Source organism: Bombina bombina, chromosome 4 (assembly GCF_027579735.1).
Source record: "Bombina bombina isolate aBomBom1 chromosome 4, aBomBom1.pri, whole genome shotgun sequence".
Taxonomy (NCBI): domain Eukaryota; kingdom Metazoa; phylum Chordata; class Amphibia; order Anura; family Bombinatoridae; genus Bombina; species Bombina bombina.
Window position 1 is genome coordinate 948,506,774 of NC_069502.1, and position 23,725 is coordinate 948,530,498.

General features: G+C 41.4%; 1 protein-coding gene across 1 annotated transcript in view; it reads left to right on the plus strand.

Moving 5' to 3' along the window:
• Positions 1 to 23,725, plus strand: part of LOC128657571 (two pore calcium channel protein 1) — a 291,641-nt gene that overhangs the window by 128,242 nt on the left and 139,674 nt on the right. Inside the window, exons 7-8 of the mRNA XM_053711945.1 lie at positions 16,559 to 16,660; positions 18,708 to 18,834. Of these exons, the coding sequence (XP_053567920.1) occupies positions 16,559 to 16,660; positions 18,708 to 18,834 (229 nt within the window). The remainder of the gene's footprint in view (positions 1 to 16,558; positions 16,661 to 18,707; positions 18,835 to 23,725) is intronic.

Consider the following 23,725-nt stretch of genomic DNA (forward strand, 5'->3'; position numbering starts at 1 on the left):
CATGAAATATTAATGTTTCACATTTCAATGTTCTTCACCTAACAGAATATGTTCTATTTATTCTTAAATATATATTTCTTTATCTATCTATATATATATATATATATATATATATATATATATATATATATATATATATATATATATATATATATATATATATATATATATACATCAAAACAAGCAGCACTCCAAAGGTCTTATATCCATATGTCACCTTTATTTAAGTGAACGTTTTCGGGCTACAAAGAACCCGTCCTCAACCTTGTAAGTCTGAGGACGGGTTCTTTGTAGCCCGAAAACGTTCACTTAAATAAAGGTGACATATGGATATAAGACCTTTGGAGTGCTGCTTGTTTTGATGTATTAATATTTTGGCTCATACATACAGGATCTGGAGTGCACTTTGCTGGACATTTCTATATATATATATATATATATATATATATATATATATATATATATATATATATATATATATATATATATATATATATATATATATATATATATATATATATATATATATATATACACACACACATGCCACTTTATTAGGTACACCTTGCTAGTACCGGGTTGGACCACCTTTTGCCTTCAGAACTGCCTTAATTCTTTGTGGCATAAATTCAACGTCAAATTTGTAAAAGTATGTAAGGTAGCCGCCTTACAAATCTGCTCCATAGAGGCCTCATTCTTAAAGGCCCAAGAAGAAGCCACAGCTCTCGTTGAGTGAGCCATAATCCTCTGAGGAAGCTTATTTCCCGCTTTCTCATAAGCCGAACGAATCATACTCCTCAGCCAAAAGGATAGGGAAATGGAAGAAGCCTTCTGCCCCTTGCGCTTCCCCGAATAGACAACAAACAAAGCTGAAGTTTGTCAAGATAAAATTTCAAGGCTCGAACCACATCTAAGTATTGAAGTAACCGTTCCTTCGAAGAAGAAGGCTTGGGACACAAGGAAGGAACCACAATTTCCTGATTAATGATGTGATCAGACACAACCTTAGGGAGAAATCCCAGTCCAGTGCGAAGGACAGCCTTATCAGCATGGAAAACCAGGTAAGGTGGCTCACATTGCAAGGCCGCTAATTCAGACACTCTGCATGCCGAAGCAATGGCCAGTAGAAAAGGACCTTCCAAGGCAGAGTCTTATTGTCAAGAGAATGCATAGGCTCAAATGGAGGCCCCTGCAAAACCTTCAAAACCAAATTCAAACTCCAAGGAGGAGCAGAATGTCTAAACACAGGCCTGATCCTGGACAGAGCCTGAACAAAAGACTGAATATCAGGGAGCTCAGTGAAAGGGTTATTGATATCCTGCTCGTAAGCCGGTAACTTGTAAGATTTTCCATAAGGTGTGGAGTATATTCCTTTATTGGTATGAATCTTGGGGCTTCTCTTGGAATTGGGTGAGGGTTCCCTGCCTTCTGTCCTTTCTTCAGGGGGGCCTGGAAGAAAATTTGTCAGTCTGTATTCTGAAGGGTCAGATCTCTGTTCTGTTGATTAATTTGCATAAGCGTCTAGCAGTCTTGCCAGATGTTCAATGCTCAGGCTTGTGTTTAATCCTGTTGCTCCTCCTTGGAGCCTTAATCTTGTTCTTGGGGTTCTGCAGTAGGCTCCGTTTGAGCCTATGCACATTGTTGATATTGAAGTTATCTTAGAAGGTTTTATTTCTTCTCGTTATCCCTTCTGTTTGCAGAGTTTCTGAGCTTCCGGCTCTGCAGAGACTCTCGGCAATCTTCTGTCTTTTTCGTTGTTTTTCTCTGATGAGCGTAAGGGCCGGAAGATCACTTATTCTACTCCTTTCTTTTTGGTTGAGAAGTGTTATTAATTAAGCTCAGCCTCCTGAGAGAAACAGCTCATTCCACTAGGGCTGTCTCTTCTTCCTGGGCCTTTGATTATTAGGCTTCTGTGGAACAGATCTGTAAGGCAGCCTCTTGGTCTTCATTGCATACTTTTGTTATTCTACAAATTTGATCTTTTGCCTCAGCTGAGGTTTTCTTTGGGGGAAAGTTCCTCAAGCTGTGGTGCCTTCTGTTTATGTCCGCCTGTCTTGTTCTCCCTCCCTTTAAATTTTTTGTCCTCTAGCTTGGGTATTGGTTCCCACTAGTAATTGGAATAAAATCTTGGGCTCCATGCCATTGGAAAGCAAACTAAATGTATGCTTGCCTGATAAATTTCTTTCTTTCCTGGCATGGAGAGTCCACGACCCGCCCTTAATTAATTTTAAGATGGCATTTTTGTGTATAAACCTCAGGCACCTTTATACCCTTATGTTGTCTTCTTTTTCCCTTGTCCTCGACCGAATGACTGGGAATTGTGGCTAAGGGAAGTGACACTTAACAGCTCTGCTGGGGTGCTCTTTGCCTTCTCTTGCTGGCCAGGAGTTGAATTCCCACTAGTACTTGGAAAGAAATCGTGGACTCTCCATGCCAGGAAAGAATGACATTTTTCAAGTAAGCATAAATTGTTTTTCGCCATCTGAGTGCGGTACTTATTCTGTCTTTTTGTATTGGGAGATGTGTGCATGTTCTCCTGTAGCAGGATGGTTTAGCCTTTATGCTTAGTAGCAATCGCTCTGCGTGCTACTTATTCGGCAAATCTGGGAATAGCTTCAGGGCAGGAGCTCCTAAAGGAGTTTAATTTTAGTATACAACAGCATGGAATTTCAGGTCTGCTGAGGGTTTTATTTATGCCCTTTGAGCGCGCTATTTATGGGAAGCGCTAATAATATCCTCATGTTCCTTTATTGTGTATGATAGAGGATCCAGATATGTTTAGTGTTGTTTTTACCCATATTCAGGAGCTACCTGATGTGACATTTTTTTTACTCTGTGTATAATTTAATCGGCTTCTTTCTAAGGGTTAGCAAGTCTTTTTCTGCCACCTGCTGGTGGTTTTCTGGTATTAGTCTGATTTTCTACTTCTGTAGAAATCTAATGCCTTTTTTATAAGCATGATGTTCTGCTAATACTATACTTCTGTACATAATGAGATTTAAGATTGATAATCTTTTCTCTTGTAAGATGTATCGAGTCCACGGATTCATCCTTTACTTGTGGGATATTCTCCTTCCCAACAGGAAGTGGCAAAGAGAGCACACAGCAGAGCTGTCCATATAGCTCCCCCTCCAGCTCCATACCCCATTCATTCTCTTTGCCGGCTCTAAGCAATCGGAAGGGTAAAGTGAATCTGGTAGAAAAATTGTAGTTTTTATTTTCAACAAGCAAGATTTTGTTATTTTAAATGTTACCGGTGTGTACTATTTACTCTCTAGCAGAAAGGAGATGAAGATTTCTGCAAAGAGGAAGATGATTTTAGCATGTTGTAACTAAAATCCACTGCTGTTCCCACACAGGACTGAGGAGTACAAGAAAACTTCAGTTGGGGGGAACGGTTTGCAGGTTAGGCTGCAATAAGGTATGTTCAGTCTTTTTTTCTTCTAGACAAGACTGTGATAATGCTAGAGAAGACTGATAATATCCCCATGAGGGAAGGGTAAGCTGTATTCAGAGACTAAGTATGGAATTTCGAGCTTACATAACAGGGCTAGTTTATGCTGGTTGACACTACTTTCAAGGCAAACGGTTTTTTATTGAAAATATTGTTTTTTGAGACACTTTGAAGGTTCCTTTGGGTTTCTTTCGGGGGTTGTTACCCACATGGCTAATATTAAAACACTTTGGAGTGTTTCTTTAGGCCTCACAAGCACCGGAGTGAGGTGGGAGGGGCCTAATTTCGCGCCTCTGTTGCGCAGTTATATTTGACTAGAAGTTCAGGCTGTTTCACATGGAGGGTCCTGCTGCAGTTTGAGGGTCTATAAGAAGCTTTTTCCCCACAAATCTGGTTCCTAAGGGAAGGTAGGGCCACAGCAGAGCTGTGGCAAGGTGCTGAATGTTTTTTAACCATTTTTTTGGCTTACTGTCGATCCGGTTTGGACATTAAGGGGTTAATCGTTTTTATTGCTAGTGGTGCAATCTTACTAATGCTTTAGGTACATACTGTAAAAATTTCGAAAAGTTTGCTGCATTTTTCACTGTTTTGCAAAATTGTGTGCCTTTTTTATCTCTTAAAGGCACAGTAAGGTTTTTTTCAAAGTGTGTTTTTACTTGATTAAAGTGATTTCCAAGCCTGCTTGTTTAACTACTAGTCTGTTTAAACATGTCTGACACCAAGGAAAATCCTTGTTCAATGTGTTTAGAAGCCATGGTGGAACCCCCTCTCAGAATGTGTCCCACTTGTACTGATATGTCTATACACTTTAAAGATCATATTGTTACACTTAAAAATGTGGCCCAAGATGATTCTCAGACAGAAGGTAACGAGGTTAGCCCGTCAACCTCTCCCCAAGTGTTACAACCTGTTACGCCCGCTCAAACGACGCCTAGCACCTCTAGTGCGTCTAACTCTTTTACCTTGCAAGATTTGGCGGCAGTTATGAATAATACCCTCTCAGTGTTCTTATCTAAACTGCCCGTGTTACCTGCAAAGCGTGATAGCTCTGTTTTAAGAACAGATAATGAGCATTCTGACGCTTTAGTAGCCGTATTCGATATACCCTCAAAGTTGGGGCTAGGGATGGGCTGTCTGAGGGAGAAATTTCCGATTCAGTAAAGGTGTCTCCTCAGACAGATTCAGATATATTGGCTTTTAAATTTAAACTAGAACACCTCCGCTTATTGCTCAGGGAGGTATTAGTTACTCTGGATGACTGCGACCCTATGGTGGTTCCAGAGAAATTGTGTAAAATGGACAAGTACCTGGAAGTTCCTGTTTACACTGATGTGTTCCCGGTCCCTAAGAGGATTGCGGATATTGTTACTAGGGAGTGGGATAAACCAGGTATTCCCTTCGTTCCCCCTCCTGTTTTTAAGAAAATGTTCCCAAAATCTGACCCCATGCGGGACTCGTGGCAGACGGTCCCTAAGGTGGAGGGGGCTATTTCTTCACTTGCTAAACGCACAACCATACCAATTGAAGACAGTTGTGCTTTCAAAGACCCTATGGATAAAAAATTAGAGGGTTTGCTTAAGAAAATTTTTGTTCAACAAGGTTTTCTTCTCCAACCTATTGTGTGCATTGTTCCTGTAACTACTGCAGCTGCTTTCTGGTTCGAGGCGCTGGAAGATGCGCTCCAGACGGAGACCTCATATGAGGACATTATGGACAGAATTAAGGCTCTTAAGCTGGCTAATTCTTTTATCACAGATGCCGCTTTCCAACTAGCTAAGTTAGCGGCAAAGAATTCAGGTTTCGCCATTTTAGCGCGCAGGGCGCTATGGCTAAAGTCCTGGTCGGCCGATGTGTCGTCAAAATCCAAACTCTTGAACATCCCTTTCAAAGGAAAGACCCTCTTCGGGCCTGAATTGAAAGAGATTATTTCAGAAATCACTGGGGGAAAAGGCCATGCTCTCCCTCAGGACAAGTCCTTCAAGTGATAGAACAAACAAAATAATTTTCATTCCTTTCTGAATTTCAGGAGCGGTCTGGCTTCATCCTCCCCTGCTGCAAAGCAAGAGGGTAACGCTTCGCAACCCAGGGCAGCCTGGAAACCTTACCAGGGCTGGAACAAGGGTAGACAGGCCAAGAAACCTGCAGCTGCCTCCAAGACAGCATGAAGGGGTAACCCCCGATCAGGGACCGGATCTAGTAGGGGGCAGACTTTCTCTCTTCACTCAGGCCTGGGCAAGAGATGTACTCAATCCCTGGGCCTTAGAGATTGTATCCCAGGGATATCTTCTAGAATTCAAGGACTCCCCTCCAAGGGGAAGGTTCCACATTTCTCATCTGTCTACAGACCAGACAAAGAAAGAGGCGTTCTTACGCTGTGTAGAAGACCTACATACAATGGAAGTGATCCACCCAGTTCCAATGGCGGAACAAGGGTTGGGTTTTTACTCAAACCTGTTTGTGGTTCCCAAGAAAGAAGGAACTTTCAGACCAATCCTGGATCTCAAAATTCTAAACAAATTCCTCAGAGTCCCATCATTCAAGATGGAGACCATTCGGACAATCTTACCAATGATCCAGGAGGGTCAATATATGACCACCGTGGATTTAAAGGATGCGTATCTGCACATTCCTATCCACAAAGATCATCACCAGTTTCTCAGGTTCACCTTTCTGGACAAGCATTACCAGTTTGTGGCTCTTCCTTTCGGGTTGGCCACTGCTCCCAGAATTTTCACAAAGGTGTTAGGGTCCCTCCTGGCGGTTCTAAGACCGCGGGGCATAGCAGTGGCGCCTTATCTAGACGACATCTTAATTCAGGCGTCGACTTTCCAAAGAGCCAAGTCTCACACAGAAATTGTATTGGCCTTTCTGAGGTCTCACGGGTGGAAGGTGAACATCAAAAAGAGTTCTCTCTCCCCCCTCACATGAGTTTCCTTCCAAGGAATGAAAATATTTCTGACGGAGGTCAGAAAGTCAAAACTCTTAACCACTTGCCGAGCCCTTCATTCCATTCCTCGGCCATCTGTAGCTCAGTGCATGGAGACAATCGGATTAATGGTAGCGGCAATGGACATAGTCCCTTTTGCACGGATACACCTCAGACAACTGCAACTATGCATGCTCAAACAGTGGAATGGGGATTATGCAGATTTGTCTCCTCAAATACAGCTGGACCAGGGGACCAGAGATTCTCTTCTCTGGTGGTTGTCTCAGGATCACCTGTCTCAGGGAATGTGTTTCCGCAGACTAGAGTGGATTATCGTAACGACCGACGCCAGTCTGTTGGGCTGGGGTGCAGTCTGGGACTCCCTGAAAGCTCATGGCTTATGGTCTCGGGAAGAGGCTCTTCTCCCGATAAACATTCTGGAACTGAGGGCGATATTCAATGCGCTTCAGGCATGGCCTCAGCTAGCCGCAGCCAAATTCATCAGATTTCAGTCGGACAACATCACGACTGTAGCTTACGTCAATCATCAGGGAGGAACAAGGAGTTCCCTAGCAATGATGGAAGTAACCAAGATAATCAGGTGGGCGGAGGATCACTCCTGCCATCTCTCAGCAATTCACTTCCCAGGAGTAGACAACTGGGAGGCGGATTTTCTAAGGAGTCAGACTTTTCACCCGGGGGAGTGGGAACTCCACCCGGAGGTATTTGCCCAGGCTGACTCAGCTATGGGGCATTCCAGAATTGGATCTGATGGCGTCCCGTCAGAACACCAAACTTCCTCTTTACAGGTCCAGGTCCCGGGATCCCCAGGCGGTGCTGATAGATGCTCTAGCAGCGCCTTGGTCCTTCAATCTCTCTTATGTTTTTCCACCGTTTCCTCTCCTCCCTCGTCTGGTTGCCAGAATCAAGCAGGAAAGGGCTTCAGTGATTCTGATAGCGCCTGCGTGGCCACGCAGGACCTGGTATGCAGACCTAGTGGACATGTCATCTGTCCCACCATGGACACTACCAATGAGGCAGGACCTTCTAATACAAGGTCCTTTCAAGCATCCAAATCTAATTTCTCTGCGTCTGACTGCCTGGAGATTGAACGCCTAATTCTATCAAAGCGTGGTTTCTCTGAGTCGGTTATTGATACCCTGATTCAGGCTAGAAAGCCTGTCACCAGGAAAATCTACCATAAGATTTGGTGAAAATATCTTTTTTGGTGTGAATCCAAGGGCTACTCATGGAGTAAGATTAGGATTCCCAGGATATTGTCCTTTCTCCAAGAAGGATTGGAGAAAGGATTATCAGCTAGTTCCTTAAAAGGACAGATATCTGCTTTGTCTATCCTTTTACACAAACGTCTGGCAGAGGTACCAGACGTTCAAGCGTTTAGTCAGGCTTTAGTCAGAATCAAGCCTGTTTATAGACCTGTGGCTCCGCCATGGAGTCTGAATTTAGTTCTTTCAGTTCTGCAAGGGGTTCCGTTTGAACCTTTACATTCCATAGATATTAAGCTTTTATCTTGGACAGTTTTGTTTTTGGTAGCTATCTCTTCTGCTCGAAGAGTTTCAGAGCTATCTGCTTTACAGTGTGATTCACCTTACCTGGTTTTCCATGCAGATAAGGTAGTTTTGCATACCAAACCCGGTTTTCTTCCTAAGGTTGTGTCTAATAAGAATATTAACCAGGAAATTGTTGTTCCTTCTCTGTGTCCTAATCCTTCTTCAAAGAAGGAACGTCTGTTACACAATCTTGATGTAGTTCGTGCTTTAAAGTTCTATTTAGAAGCAACTAAGGATTTCAGACAAACACCTTCATTGTTTGTTCTCTATTCTGGTAAGAGGAGAGGTCAGAAGGCGACTGCTACCTCTCTTTCCTTTTGGCTGAAAAGCATCATCCGTTTGGCCTATGAGACTGCTGGCCAGCAGCCTCCTGAAACAATTACTGCTCATTCTACCAGAGCAGTGGCTTCCACATGGGCTTTTAAAAATTAGGCTTCTGTTGAACAGATTTGTAAGGCAGCGACTTGGTCTTTGCTGTATACTTTTTCCAAATTTTACAAATTCGATACTTTTGCTTCTTCTGAGGCTATTTTTGGGAGAAAGGTTTTACAAGCAGTGGTGCCTTCCATTTAAGGTACCTGTCTTTTTCCCTCCCTTCATCCGTGTCCTAAAGCTTTGGTATTGGTATCCCACAAGTAACGGATGAATCCGTGGACTCGATACATCTTACAAGAGAAAACAGAATTTATGCTTACCTGATAAATTACTTTCTCTTGTGATGTATCGAGTCCACGGCCCGCCCTGGCTATTAAGTCAGGTAGCTTTTTTGTTAAACTACAGTCACCTTCACCCTATGATTTCTCCTTTTTCTTCCTAACCTTCGGTCGAATGACTGGGGGGTGGAGCTGGAGGGGGAGCTATATGGACAGCTCTGCTGTGTGCTCTCTTTGCCACTTCCTGTTGGGAAGGAAAATATCCCACAAGTAAAGGATGAATCCGTGGACTCGATACATCACAAGAGAAAGTAATTTATCAGGTAAGCATAAATTCTGTTTTCTCCTGTGTATCTTGCATTTATGTGATATTGTTCCTAATAGTATATGTTGGAAGAGACATACCTAGTATGTTTTTGGATATGTTTCCTATCGGGTTCATTCTTTTCTTTTTGAATGATTTACAAGCTGGTCACCATAGTGAGGTGATCACAGGTATGACTATGGCAGACTGGTCAGTACCAGACGTCCTAACCTTTTTATGTAAGATAATTTCTCATTTAGTGATGTTAGGTCACTATTGGTATTATATTAGTTAGTTTAGGCGTATTCGGTTCATCTCTCTTTTAGGGAGAAGATTCCTACGCTCACTGAGTTTTGCTCCTTATGTTTTTCTTTTGGAGTAGCAGTTTTGCACACACCTAATGCTTATTCTATAGCTTACATCTGTGTTTATTGTTCTCTAACAGTTCTCCAATAACTTTTGATGGGGTTAAGCAGGTAGAGAGTTCCCCATTTTAGACTTCAGGTTTTTCAACCTTTTTTTCTCAGGATTTCCTCATTCAAATTGGAGACAATTCTTTTCCTAATTCAGGAGGGTCAGTTCATGACTTCCATCGACCTGAAGCGTATTTTCATGTTCCTAAACACTAGGTTAAATTCAGATCCTTGCGGTTTGTCTTCCGGACAAACTCTTACAGTCTTATCCCCTTCTTTCGGCCTACCACCTAAACCTCAAATCTTTATGAAGATTCTATGGATGCTTCTGGGAGTGGCCAGATCTGAAGATTTTGTAGTGGTACCTTTTTCTATATATATAGGGTCAGGTGCCAACTTCTTTTTTCTGCCTTTAGCTAGAGTCAATAGGGATACTCTGTGATTGATCATACATTTTTACGGGTAGAAGGTGAACCTGGAAAAGAGTTCCTTGGTACCAGATACCAGGTTTGGTTCTTGGGGATGATAATAGTCTTTATCTCCATGAACATTTGCCTTATTTCTCTTGCGGATACGATGGTCCTTCATGCCGAAATGGGATTTCTTCCTTAGGTGGTATGGACCACTATATCAATTAGGGAATTGTCGTTATTTGGTTCTGTCTTATCCTTCTTCTCTTTAGGATAGTCTGGGGCATAACCAGGAGGTTGTGTGTTTTTGAAGTTCTATCTTCAGGTTACTAGAGATTTTCGACAATTTATTGTCCCTTTTATTGCATTCTTTGGCAGATGTCGGAGCCAGAAGACTTCTTCTTCTCTTCCTTTTGGTTGATAAGTATTTTGGTTGGCTTAGGAGACAGCTGGATAACAGACTGCTGAGAAGGACTTCAGCTTTTTCCACTAGGGCTGTCTTTTTTTTTCCTGTGGATCTGCAAAGCGGTGGTGCCTTCGGTTTAGATCATCGTCTTGTTCTTCTGCCCTTCCATTCTGTTTCCTCTAGCTTGGGTATTGGTTCCCACTAGTAATTGAATGGATTCGTGGACTCTCCATGCCATTGGAAAGAAAACAAAATTTATGCTTACCTGATAAATTATTTTATTTCCTGGCATGGAGAGTCCACGACCCACCCGTAATGTAATTTTAAGATGGTGTTTGTCTTTTTAATCCTCAGGCACCTCTATACCCTTGTGTCATCTTCTCCTTCCATGTTCCTTCGGCTGAATAACTAGGAGTTATGGGAAGTGGGAGTGATACTTAACAACTCTGTTGGGGTGTTCTTTGCTTCCCCCTGGTGGCCAGAGGTTGATTTCCCACTAGTAATTGAATGGATTTGTGGACTCTCCTTGCCAGGAAAGAAAATAATTTATCTGATAAGCATACATTTAGTTTTTTCATATTTTCATCTTGACTGCAAAGGGCTCCAATGCACTTATACATATGTATAGATATTTATATTTTTGTATGTGTATATAAGTCTGTAAATACATAAATATGCATATAAATACATAAATCCATATGTGCACACATCTATAAATATATATAATGTATTTTTTATGTGTTTTGTAGTGTGTTTACAAATTTGTGGTAGGTCTAGCAGTTTAATATGTTTTATTAAAACATCACTATATTAATAGGATAAATAAAACATATAATCTGCTTTTATTATTTTCAGTAGGGAAAAGAAACAGTAAAAAAAAGGGGGGGGAGCAGGCTTGAAGGGACATGAAACCCAAAATGATTATTTTATGATTTAGATAGAGCATACAATTTCAAACCACTTTCTTTTCTTCTTAAATGGAAAGAGTCCACAGCTGCATTACTTTTGGGAAATAAGAACCTGGCCATCAGGAGGAGGCAACGACAAACCAGCCAAAGGCTTAAATACTCCTCCCACTTCCCTCATCACCCAGTCATTATTTGCCTTTCATCCCAGGAGGATGGCAGAGAAGTGTCAGAATTTTTAATTTTTGTTTTTTGTCTCTTATGGAGGGTAGTACTCTTCGGCATGGGACAGGAGTTTTAAGTAGTCCTGTCAGTCTCTCAGGGAGGGCTTGGATGAAAGTTAGAGTCTGGAGATGCAGGGAGTTTCTTTCTGCGAAACCATCCTGATTCATATTAACAGCTCCTCAAGCAATGGGCGTTTTCAAACTTCGCTCCGCTGCCTGCTTTCTTCTCTCAAGTTTATGGCGGAGGCGATGCCACTATTCGTCACACTTGAAAGGCCGTGTTCATGTTCCACGGCGTAGATTTCGGTAAGATCGTTTCATTTTTCTTAATTGTCAATGTACTGTAATGTGAATGTTTTCCTGAGAGGCTACCAAACATTTGCGGGTCTAACTATATGACATAAGGGTCTCAGTGAATCTCTGTTAGTATCTTGGAATCAAGGGTTAATATCTCCTGAGGAGGGTTATTGAACAGGGGAATTTATAATCATGTTTGTTATGTGATTCAACCTGCTTATGTGTGATGTTTATGGGCTCGTTGTTGGAACTTTGGGGCCTTTGGAAGTGACAAGGCCTTTTGGTTGGGCGTGCTTTTTTTGGACTGTACAGTTCACCTTGTGTTCGGGCGTAGTTACTCTCCATTCCCCATTTCCGCATTCCTGACCGTGTGGCAAAGGAGATTTTCTAGTCCACAGGGGTCTGGTCATAGGAGGTAGTGAGTGCCCCAGCCATTGTGGGTGTCAGGTGCCATTTTGGTTTTAATACTTTAGTCCATATTGATATTTCCTTTATCCGGTTATGGAGGATTCTGATGCTGAGACTGTGCTCATTTCAGATTCAGTTATGGAGGATTCTGATACCGAGACTATTTTAATTTCATATTCAGATTCTGTGTCTGGTGATGACTCCGGATTGGCCTCGTTGACACATGTCGACCAGTTTTGTTCCGTATGCCATATGAGAGCGCCTGTTTCCTCGGGCTCGGGGAATCAGGGCACTGCTAAACCATCCGTCTCTGGGGGCCCCTTCCTCCAATCGGCAAGTTCCCTACCAATTCATACTTCTACACATGCGGGTAACCCAGTTTTTGGTTCCTCCATGCAGGGTGGTGTGTCGTCGTTCCCCCCCCCCCCCCCCCCGGAGGTTGCAGCACGTTTTCACTTCCAGATGTTAGCGATGGTCCGTCTGCAGAGTCCAGACGTTCATTTGAGATTGTGCCCGTGCCCTATTGTCCTGGGTCTTCCTCCTTGGGGTGGGCCTCTACAGTTCCCTGCGGGTGTAACTGTTCCGGAGTGTTGTGCCTTTCGTTACAGGATTGCGCGCCTTAGCGTGTTGCTTAGACATCTTTTTCAGTTATTGAATGACCCTATCGTTAACAGATATGGGGACTTTCAGTCTGATAATGTGAATGGTGCACCTCATTAGACATGTGGGGTTATCTCATGTTTGTCATTTGTTTGAGATCTTTCCCAGTTTTTTGTAAGATAGGGCTCAGTTTGGCTGGTCCTGCGGACAGGCCTGTGTCTTTTGGGCGTTAACCTTCAGGTTGCCTTATATTTTATTTTGATCCGATGGGATGTCTTTTATTTGTATTTTCTTCCTTCGGGAACCATCTGGGATCGATACTTCGTTACTTCTTCAGAAGTTGTTTGTACATGTTAGTCATATGTTTAATAATGTCTGTTTTCCTTTTTTACCCTATATGGGAGAATTTATGCAACTTGCCGGTTAGGACCCTGAGTACAGGCTGGCGCTGTTTCTGCTGGATCGGTAGTAGCGCTGAGTGCTCAGGTTATCATTGTTTTTTTATGTTCAACTAAGCATTCGAGAGGACCTGTGAGTTCACAAGGCGGGAAAGGATTGTTGCAGTCCTTATAGCCTTCAGTCATGTATGACCGGGCAGGGGAGTGTTCCGCTGCATCACTCTATCTGACATCTGATTTCATCAGAACCTAGAGTTCCTCCTTCAAGTGGGGGGAGGGCTGGTGGGCGTAGTGCCCCGTTGCCACTGGTGAGGCCTTCAGTTTTTAGGCTCCTGAATGGTCCTATGGGACTTGATCCAACAGCTTGTATGGATAGCTGTTCAGCTTGCAGAAGGTTTTGTAAATTGAAACCTATTGCAGCTTTTGGCACCTTTCAAGGGGTGCGTCTCAGCTGTTTCTAGTGTATATAGATATGGCTCTTACTCTAAGATGCGTAAGGTCTATATGTGTTAAAAGACCTTGGGTCTTCTTCCATTGTCCCGGGTGGGTTAGATCTCCTTTTGGGTATCTGTGTTCCGGACGTTGGTTGATCCCGGTGGGGACTTGTTTAGCTCGGGTTTTCCCGGAGTTAGGAAGGTTTAGCACCTTTTCTCTCCCCTGTGTCCTCTGCCTGTGTGGAGGTGATGGGGAGACTAGCCCTGCTAGTAGGGTTTGGGAACTTCGAGCTATCCCTTCTGTTGTCCTGTGGCCTTGTGAAGTCTCTTCATTTGACCTCTAGCCTTGCTTCTTGGAGAGTTGGACTTTATCTAGGGGTCCTTCCTTCATTTAGTCAGAGCTTTTGCGTTCTCTGCGCTGTCCGGATTTTCTGGATATGCTCCATTCATTTTGTCTGGCTTTTTGGCCAGTCGGGGTGTTTAGTTCCAGGGTATAGTTGCCTGAACTATTAGGTACCCGGACCTGTTTTTTCTTCCTGAGTCTTCCTCTTTCAGGGGCTTCGCTCCTGTCCCAGTTTTGGGTTGTTTGGATCTCAGGTCTGGTCGGGATGTTCCACAGTGGTGGGAACTGGGGCTATGTCCTTGCTCCATCTACCTGACCATGTCAGGGTTGGCCTGGTCTATCGGAGTATTTATTACTCCTTGCCACAGAGTAACCCATGTCATCTGGGGTTAGCTGGGTGGCTTGCGCCTCAAGTATGGTGGGTTCCTACCCAGCTGCTGGTGCTGGATTCCAGTCTTCTGGTGCGCCTTAGGGTTGCATTCCCCTGTTAGTTTTCCAGGGTACCCGTGCATTCTCTGCTCTGCAGGTGAATGGGTTGGCTGTGCCTCTGTTGGGCGAACTACTTGTGAAGGGGTTATTTCTTGGACATTTGCTGGGAATTTTTTCTTCCCATTTAGCCGGTGGCTTCAGGCCTTGAGGACAGTTATTGCCCTTCTGGCCTCTTCCCTTTTTCTTTAGGGGATATTCCCTTCCTCAGGAGACGGAGTCCTTACTAGGGGCTTCTTCTGGTCGGGAAATGGAAGGTGGACTTGGTTCCACCTGGAATCTTGCTGGTTCCATGTCAGACTGTGGATCCTTGTTTTGATAGATCATTGGGTCTATGGCCTTGTCTGTTTCCAGAGTTGGGGTACTTGTACTCTGTCGGGATGGCTCTGCCATTTTTATGCTCATTCCTGGACCAGTTTCGGGATCTTTGTTCCCTTGTATTGGTGGCCCAGCTGGGTCTGCAGGTCAGGATGCCTGAGCGGTCTATGGGTCACAGTATCCTTTGGGATGTGTGAGCTTGCAGAGTCTAGTCTGCTAGGAGATGGGTTTTTCCTTTCTCCTTGCTCCTTTGACAGGAGATGGTTTCCTCTTCCTTCGGGTTCTGAGGGTAATTTCTCCTTCTCAGGGGGCCTCGATGGAGGCTTTGTGTTCCTCTTTTCAGGGACCTGTGAGTAGGTCTGGCGGCCTAGGTTGCCTGGAGCGTGCCCTCTGTCGGGGGCTGTTTTGTGCTGTCTGTTTCTTGATGACTGCTTCTTCTTCCTTGCAGCTAGCTGGACAGCTAGCTCAGCGTACTAATGCACTGTGGCTACTCTGCACTGTAGCAAACCGAGAGTTGCAAGCTCGATCCCTGGCGAGGTCAACTCAGCCTTCTTCCTTTCGAGGTTGATAAGATGAGCAGCGCCTTAAATCCCTTAAGGGGGATTAGCTGCGCTTTTCAAGAACATTCATGTTTTAGCTCCCTCTGTGTTCTTAAACCTGGGGGTTTTCGCCTGGGTCTATTACATGCTCTTTCATGGTCGAATACTGGGTATTCTATGGGCATGCGCTGGGAGGACTTTTCCTCTTTAGTTGCGTTCCATGCTTGCAGGATTTTGGAGAGATGTCTTGTCAGTCTCTGTGCCCAGTATTATCCCGGGTTTCGCTTGGTATAGGCGTGGCCTCCTTCCCTGTTTGGGTTCATTTGGGTCTCTGAGGTGCTGTTTTTTGCATTGAGGGACTTTTCAGTTTCCTCGGTCCTCCTTTGCCTTGTTCCTTTTGGGGTTTTTGGCTGGTTTACCCTTCATTTGTGAGGGGTGAGTGGTGGGGGCCGTCTGTTGGGTGGCGGTGTCTCTTGGTGGACTGTTGGCTCAGTCAAGTCCGTTTTGCGGTCTCTAATTTGGCTCTGGACTGGCTGCGAGTCAGTGCCACTGGGGCTTTTCCTTTGATTTTTTTTTCTCAGCTTCTGACGAAGCAGGATTTTTTATTGGGTAGAGGTTCAGGCCTGGTGCCCTCAGTATGGGCCGCCTATTGTACCCTCCCGTCTTGGCATTCAGTTTCCTCTATAGCTTGGGTATTGTTTTCCCAAAAGTAATGACTGCAGCTGTGGACTCTTTCCATTTAAGAAGAAAAACATAAATTATGCTTACCTGATAATTTCCACAGCTCACCACCCGTCATTTTATATGGGGCGTCCTTATTATTCTTCTTGCGCCATTCACCCTGATATTTCTTCTACTGTTCCTTGTTCCTCGGCAGAATGACTGGGGGATGAGGGAAGTGGGAGGAGTATTTAAGCCTTTGGCTGGGGTGTCTTTGCCTCCTCCTGGTGGCCAGGTTCTTATTTCCCAAAAGTAATGAATGCAGCTGTGGACTCTTTCTATTAGAAGAAAAGCAAATTATCAGGTAAGCATAATTTATGTTTTTTTCTTTTACTTTACTTTTTCAATGTTGTTTTGTTCTATTGGTATCCTTTTTTGAAGGAACAACAATTGCACTACTGGGAGCTAGAGGAACACATCAGATAAACCAATGACAAAAGACATTAATGCCCCCAGTAGTGATTTGCTGCTCCTAAGCCTACCTAGGTTGTCTTTTCAACAAAGGAAAGCAAGAGATCAAAGTAAATTTGGTAATAGAAGTAAATTAAAAAAAAAAAAAAAAAAATTACATTCCCTATGTGAATCATGAAGGAGAAATGTGTGGTCTCATATGCCTATAAATTAAATTAATTAATAAACAAAGGTTAGCAAAACTTTTGAACACCACATTGATTTCAGTGCAATAAACACAGTTTTAATTTTTATTGTCCATTTTAAAGAAATAAACATTTTTTTTCTGTCCATTGCAGAAAACTTAAAACTGCTGAAGGAGAACCTTATTTTCAAAACTACCTTGATGCTGTGTTTAACCTCTATGTATTAGTAACAACTGCTAATAGCCCAGATGTCATGTAAGTACTCGTACACGCGCACACGCTTTCAATAAAATGTGTATAGTTACAAATATAGGAATCAATCACAATTCTTTAGAAAAGCTTCTCAAATGGTTTATATAAAAAAAACAAATGTACTTTACAAGTATTTTCTTTACCCTTATATTGACATTTGAAATAGTTGATTTAGCCTGTGGTATCTGCACCTATTCTAAAGGTTTCTGACCTTAGGTCCAAGCTATAGATAATCTGTGTAAACACAGCCAGCAGAAGAAATTACACTCCCAGTGGGGTATAGAAAAGATAAGGTAATAAAATGTTAATTTTCCATTGTTATCTTCAAGTATTGAAGTATTGAAGTATTGGTCTTTGGTTTACAGACATATATAAAATAAAGAGGCATGTATATGTACACAAACTGATAAAGTAATGAGATCTGATTATACCTACAAGCTCAAACCATTTTATTAGGTTGTGGCTTCAAAACACAAAATCAGCTATTTCATATACACAAATGAACCTTAAATAAATAAACCTCTCATACATTGTATAATTTGCAGTTGGGAAAAAAAAGTAATTGGAAACACATTAAGGGAAAAACAATTTTATAGTATACTGTCCCTAAAATTATACATTTTGTAAATAAACTTTTCTGAATGTTTGTGATCAACCCATAATGTTTCTTTGACCTTTTAAGGAATCTTATGTACTTTTAAGACATGTATATAATAAATATCATAAACATCCGTTGTACAAAGTCTGGAGTAACTTTTACAATGTTTTAAAAATATATTTTAATGTGGAATTATTATATTGTTCTTTTAACCCACTTAAAGCAGTGGCGTATTTAAGCTTTCTGCTGCCCTAGGCACTCAGAATCCTGCATTAATACGCCCCTGACTTAAAGTGAATGTAAAGTTGAATGAATGAGTGCCTGATTACAAAAAATACTATTAAAAACAGGGGCACTTTCATTCATTAAACTTTGCATTGCAGATTTTTTTTTTTTTAAATACTTACCTTGTTCTTTAGGAAACCCAGACCGGCAATAATCCGCCTGCAGGTCCTCTGTACTTACCTCAGCAATAATGAAACCAGCTTCCTCCAATCATGGCGTCCATCTCGTGAGGCCACGCAATGATTGGAGGAAGCCGGTTTCTTAATTGCTGAGGTAAGTACAGAGGAGCTGCAGGCTGAGGATCGCGGGTCTGGGTTTCCTAAAGAAAAAGGTAAGTATTTAAAAAAAACGCTGCAATGTAAAGTTAAATGAATGAAAGTGCCCCTGTTTTTAATAGTATTTTAAAGAAAATGGGTACTCATTCATTCAACTTTACATTCACTTTAAATAACCTCCATGTTTATAGTTTTCTACGTTACGTATTTTATATTTACAACTTTATTTCAATATTTATTTCTTGGAAAAACCTTGTGGAATTCATGTCCCTGGTGTCCTTTGCTTAGGGACAGGTGTAAATGAGCTTAAGAGCTAAGCTATCGCTGTGTAGAATGTTGCAGGGTTACATACATTTTACAATCCTGAAGTATTCCAGTTTCTCTTTGGGGAGTGCACAATTTTAGGAAGTGTTTTACAGCAAAATCAGGAATCGGCTTTATTATTTCACCGGTCTTCAAGTTAAGATTTAATGAAAATCTGACCTGTTAGGGGTATTTGAGTATGGGGTTAAACACATAGTTAAAGTAAACTCCTGCACCAGCAATGCACTAATTGTCCTTGGCTAAAACCAAGCCAGTCAGGTCTGGCATATGTGTGTATCCACCAGCTCAGACTCTGTAGTGCATTGCATTGTGGTCTGAAGCTCACTTTAACAGTACATTTTAACCCATTTGCTAGGTGAAACCCAATCGGACTGCTCTATCACATTAGGGAGTTTTTATTATTGTTTCTTTATATTCCTTTAAATTGAGAAGGGCTTCCAAAAATTTAAATGCTAAGCATTTTTTTTTTGTGAGCAGAATTGTAAAGGCCCTGTTGTTGCGTTGTTTGTTTTGTTGAAATGTTCTAAATATTTGTTATCTTTTATAATACTTTCTATTTGTCCTTTAGGATGCCAGCGTTTGACTACAACTGGTGGTATTCCATTTTTTTCATAGCCTACATTATAATCAATACATACATATTTATGTCAGTCTTTCTGGCAGTTGTCTACAATAATTACAGGAAACACCTAAAGGTAAGTATTTTGATTAATCTTATGTGTTTATTCCTGTATAAAGTAACCGGTGATGTTCTTTATCTCCTTTGGAAATTACTGTACATTTAGGCCCGGATTAGTGGAGTGCTATTGGTAGCTCATGGTGTGCTAATATTATTTCTGGCCCATGCTATGAATAGTGCACAATTATTTAAAAATAATTTCCAGATCGTGTTTAATATTTGAATGGATAGTGCTAAACATTGCTCAAAGTTGTGAGTTATGTGTAGCACATGAGCACTAAAAAAGTTAGCACTCAAAAGTTCCTGAACCAAGCACTCATGTTTATACAGCCAGTAAACAGCCAATATTCCTCACTGCCGGGGTGCACGTTATTAAATCTATATAACAAAGTCATCAGAAACGTCACTCTCTGGTCATTGGGGTAGATTTATCAAAGGCTTTGCCTGTCCTCGACCCCTACGATTGCAGGTTCTCGTCCGACCGGGGAGATTGACAGCTCCTGCCCGCGCGTGATTGGCTATGCGCGGGCAGGGGGCCCTGTTGTATAAGAGCGCAAAATAGTTGGAATTCAGCCTGCCAGAGGCGAAAAAAAAAGATAGATGATCAGATTTCCCATACCCAAATTTGGGACACCTCTTAAATGTTGAGGAGGTGGTACTGTAAAAAAAAAAAAAAGATATGGAGAGGACACAGAGGGAGGGAGTAAGAGGACACAGAGGGAGAGAGAGGACACTGGGAGGTAGAGAGATAGAAGACACAGAGGGAGGGAGGGAGGAAGCGAGAGTAAGAAAAGGAAAGGGCAGGGAGAGAGGGTGGAAGGAAGAATGAGGACTCAGAGAGAGGAGACAGAAAGAATGACACAGGGGGAGGGAGAAGAAACAGAGGCAGGGAGGAAGAGGATACAGAGGAAGGGAAGAAAAGAGAGAGAAGGAGGGAGGGAGGAGAGAATGATAGGGAGATGGAGGGAGGGAGAAAGGGAGGGAAAGAGGGGAGGCAGGTACAGAGAGGACACAGAGGGTGAGAGAAGACATAGAGAGAGGGAGCGTACAGGGGGAGAGAGGACACAGAGGGAAGGAGAGAACACAATAATAATTACCCCGTGGCACATACCTCTGTGAGACGAGTTTGAGTCCAGGACAATCCTAACAACATGCAGAGCTTCACAGCTGCTCTTTACCGCCTTACTGCGTTCTGCAACAGTGTGTGATACTTTTGCCCACGAGTACTCTGTGTTTAGTGCCAAACTGCCAAATTTTTCTTTTAAGAAAAGAAAAATTAATGTACGCCACATTTCCACAGCGGCCAGCTGTACAGTTGTGTGGCCAGCTGTTGGGGACAAATCTATGACAATTTAGTGAAAAAGTTATGGAGATTAGGCGCTTAATCTGCAAAAGGGATAAAGGTGTGTATGGAAGTCGTTAGCTAAATATGTAGAAAAAACTGGACCTTGGACAGAATAAGGTGAAAAATTCTTCAACAATTTATTTTCAAAATAAAAACATGATAATACCAAGATAAAATAAATCACAATCCCTAAGTGTTGAAACACTATATCGATCAATTCATAAAGTTTCTAAAATTCAGATATACATTTGTTTCATACACCAATAAAAGGATTTATCTGCTCTTTTGTATTCTTTGTTCAACGATTTTAGATAGAATGTATTCTTTTATTTCAACACAATTAATAATATTTGTCTCTATTCAATATTTTATTCGATATTTTATATCTATATTTCATCAACTTTAAAATTACAAATATGTAGCAAAAACTAACAATTGGTTAAAACAATTTAAATGTAAGACTGATTATAAATGGTGTCCCCACAATGGCTGTTTACTTATATTGGTTGTAATTTTGTGTATCTAAAAAGTTCATCAAAGCATTTGTAAGTAATTAGAGATGGTCAATAAAGGTATCCACCCCTCTTTTATGGCACACCATTAAACACTTTACAAGCCCTGGCTGAAGTTATATGATATCTTATTTGAATTATGTAAATACACATAACCGTATAAGGAATCCCATTGGGACATGATGAGTATTATTTTGATTCCAAACATGTCTAGTATAAGAGATGTGTTAAAGGCATATCATCTAGAAAAAAATCTGATTTGATACAGCTTAATTTACCTCAGGTTTGTGTATTCATAGGGACACTGTTTTCTGTCACTCTATGTCGACATCTCTGCCTCATAAAAATCACGTTCCTGAAAAGAGCAGATTGCACCTTGTATCTGTTTACCCAGATGTATGTAGTAAAAAACATTCTTCCTAAACCTTGCCTTTTTTTTTTTAGATAGTTCTGATTAGAAGTTGTAAAAAGCAGACATAGAAATACAGGACAAAAATACAATTAACCCCTGACATCTTAAAATCATAAGATCCTCATGACGCCAGGACTGTCTAGGAAAATCCTGAATTTCTGGTCACCTTTATAGGTGAATCCCTTCCTGCAGCTGCTTGCAATGGAATGAACTCTTTTTAAGAATATATGGATGTAGCCTGAGCGCCTCAACTAGAAATGGGCTAGGATGTGAATAGGTAGTACACGTGTATTTGTTAATGAGAATAAATGTTGACAGTTAAAACAATTAAAACAATAATTAAAACAAAAGTTTAAAACAATAAATAATATGCAATATGCAAAGGTACCTATGTGGAATATTCAAATAGTACATTAACATGGATCCATGTTTATCAACATACAAAAAGACTGGTAAGATGTGACAGTAGACAATCTTGATAATAATATGCGAATAAAAGCTATATATACACAAAATATATATATATATATATATATATATATATATATATATATATATAGAAAAAGTACCACTAAAGAAAGTACTACTAAAGCAGTACTACACCACCTTGGTACACAAATGGGGCAATAAGAGCCCAGTGGGGTCTTGGCCGTGGTGTAGTGAGAAGTCATAAATTGTTCCTATCAGTTGGGTGTAATTTGTAATCCCAGGTTCAGTGAAAATATGATGTAGAATTTCCAAGCGTATACTTAGGTAGAGTCCAATATAGTTATGTTATAGATGATCCCTCATTAGTGATGGTGTAGGAGAAAAAAGGGGATGTGACTGAAAGTTTACAAAATAGTGCAAAATAGTGAGGAAAAAAAAAAAAGGATACTCCTTCAACAAAGATGCCATTGATGAAAAAAGATGAAAAAATGTGTTGAACTTAGAATAAATACATTCGTAGGTGCAATATAAGTCTAAGTGATGAAAATTAGTGAATGAAAAATTATTCTCAAGGTTCAGTTGGGTGTTGCGAGATTAGTGCAGCTGGGTGCTGCAGGGTTTGTGCTGCGACCACAGGTGGAAATCCAGAGATTTTAGTAGATATAGATGTAGTAAAAAGACTTACCAGATGCTTGGTCAACGCGTTTCGGCCTCTCACAGGCCTTTTTTCGGGGAGAGGCTGAAACGCGTTGTTGAAGGATAATCCTTTGTTTAAGGATTATCCTTTTTTTTTTCTTCACTATTTTGCACTATTTTTTGAGCTTTTAGTCACGTCCCCTTTTTTCTCCTACACCATCACTAATGAGGGATCATCTATAACATAACTATATTGGACTCTACCTAAGTATACGCTTGGAAATTCTACATCATATTTTCACTGAACCTGGGATTACAAATTACACTCAACTGATAGGAACAATTTGTGACTTCTCACTATACCACGACCAAGTATGAAGTATGGTAGGTCTGATAAAATAAACTTCACGTTATTAAAATATTTGGTAAAAGCAAATATTGCTAGAGATGTATAACTCTGTATATAATAAGAACCTGTAGACACTCGATATGGGCTGGGGTGAACTGTATAACAAGGGTATGTACCGAAATAAGGTAGAGGAGACTACCCATAGTAGAGAGATATAGCTAGCACTTAGCGGGACAAACCAAGTTTGATTAAATAAGTAGGGGACCTCAGTAGCTGTCAGCTTATCAAGCCTGGAATGGGTGAATGTGTGAATCATAGCAGTTAAACATATAATATTGGCAACATGTAGCTAGAACTAAAATTCTTCTATAGAGTCACTCACTTGTAAAAAATAGGCACCCACTGCTCCGGCCGCTAGCAGTAGTGTGTCCTAATTAGAAGCAGCACCATAGCTCCAAAAGTGTAACTACTACAGTAGAGATCTCTTCAAAATTGGTACATATAAGGGCGAAGGTCCAGCCTTACCCAAGCAAACATGGGAGTGTAGTAAAGATATCACTATGTAGAAGTGCTATTTATCTCACTGAGTGTGTGACTAAAATGCAAGGAGCCTGTGAGTGTAAATCAATAGACATATATGAGCAAGGATGTGTTAGTGTTTAGGTCTTAATGTTGCCAACATGTTAGCACAAACACAGTGATACCTGAAAGCAAACAGCATCTGAATTTTTAAGAGAGTACTACAAACAATTATTGCTTAGAACTGAGAGGGGTGTGCTGAAAGACATACATTATAAAAATTTACTCTCATTGTCTACATAAGAAATAACCCATGGTAATTGAGCAGAGAACACTGAAAACGTACAGTTAGTATAACATCAAAAGTAGGTATCAGCAGGTAAGTATTTAATCAAAAGTGCTGTGGTGTGAAATGTCCCTCGTTCCACATGTTATGTGAACAGTAAAATAAGTCTGAGAACTCGGAACTTGGAACAGGTGCCTAAGCATATAAGCATTGTATAGCCATAGGATAGAGCTGGATACCTCAAATTGTTACGAGTCCATATACAGAGTCCCAGACCTGCAAGTGTTTCTCCCTTTTCTGAGACTATAAAGAGCTCGCCTCAACCGGTGCAGAAGCTTCGACAATGGCCAACAGTCATCACCGGCAACCGGGTCTCGAAGAACTCCGCACTTTTGTGACACACATGTTCTAGGATCCCC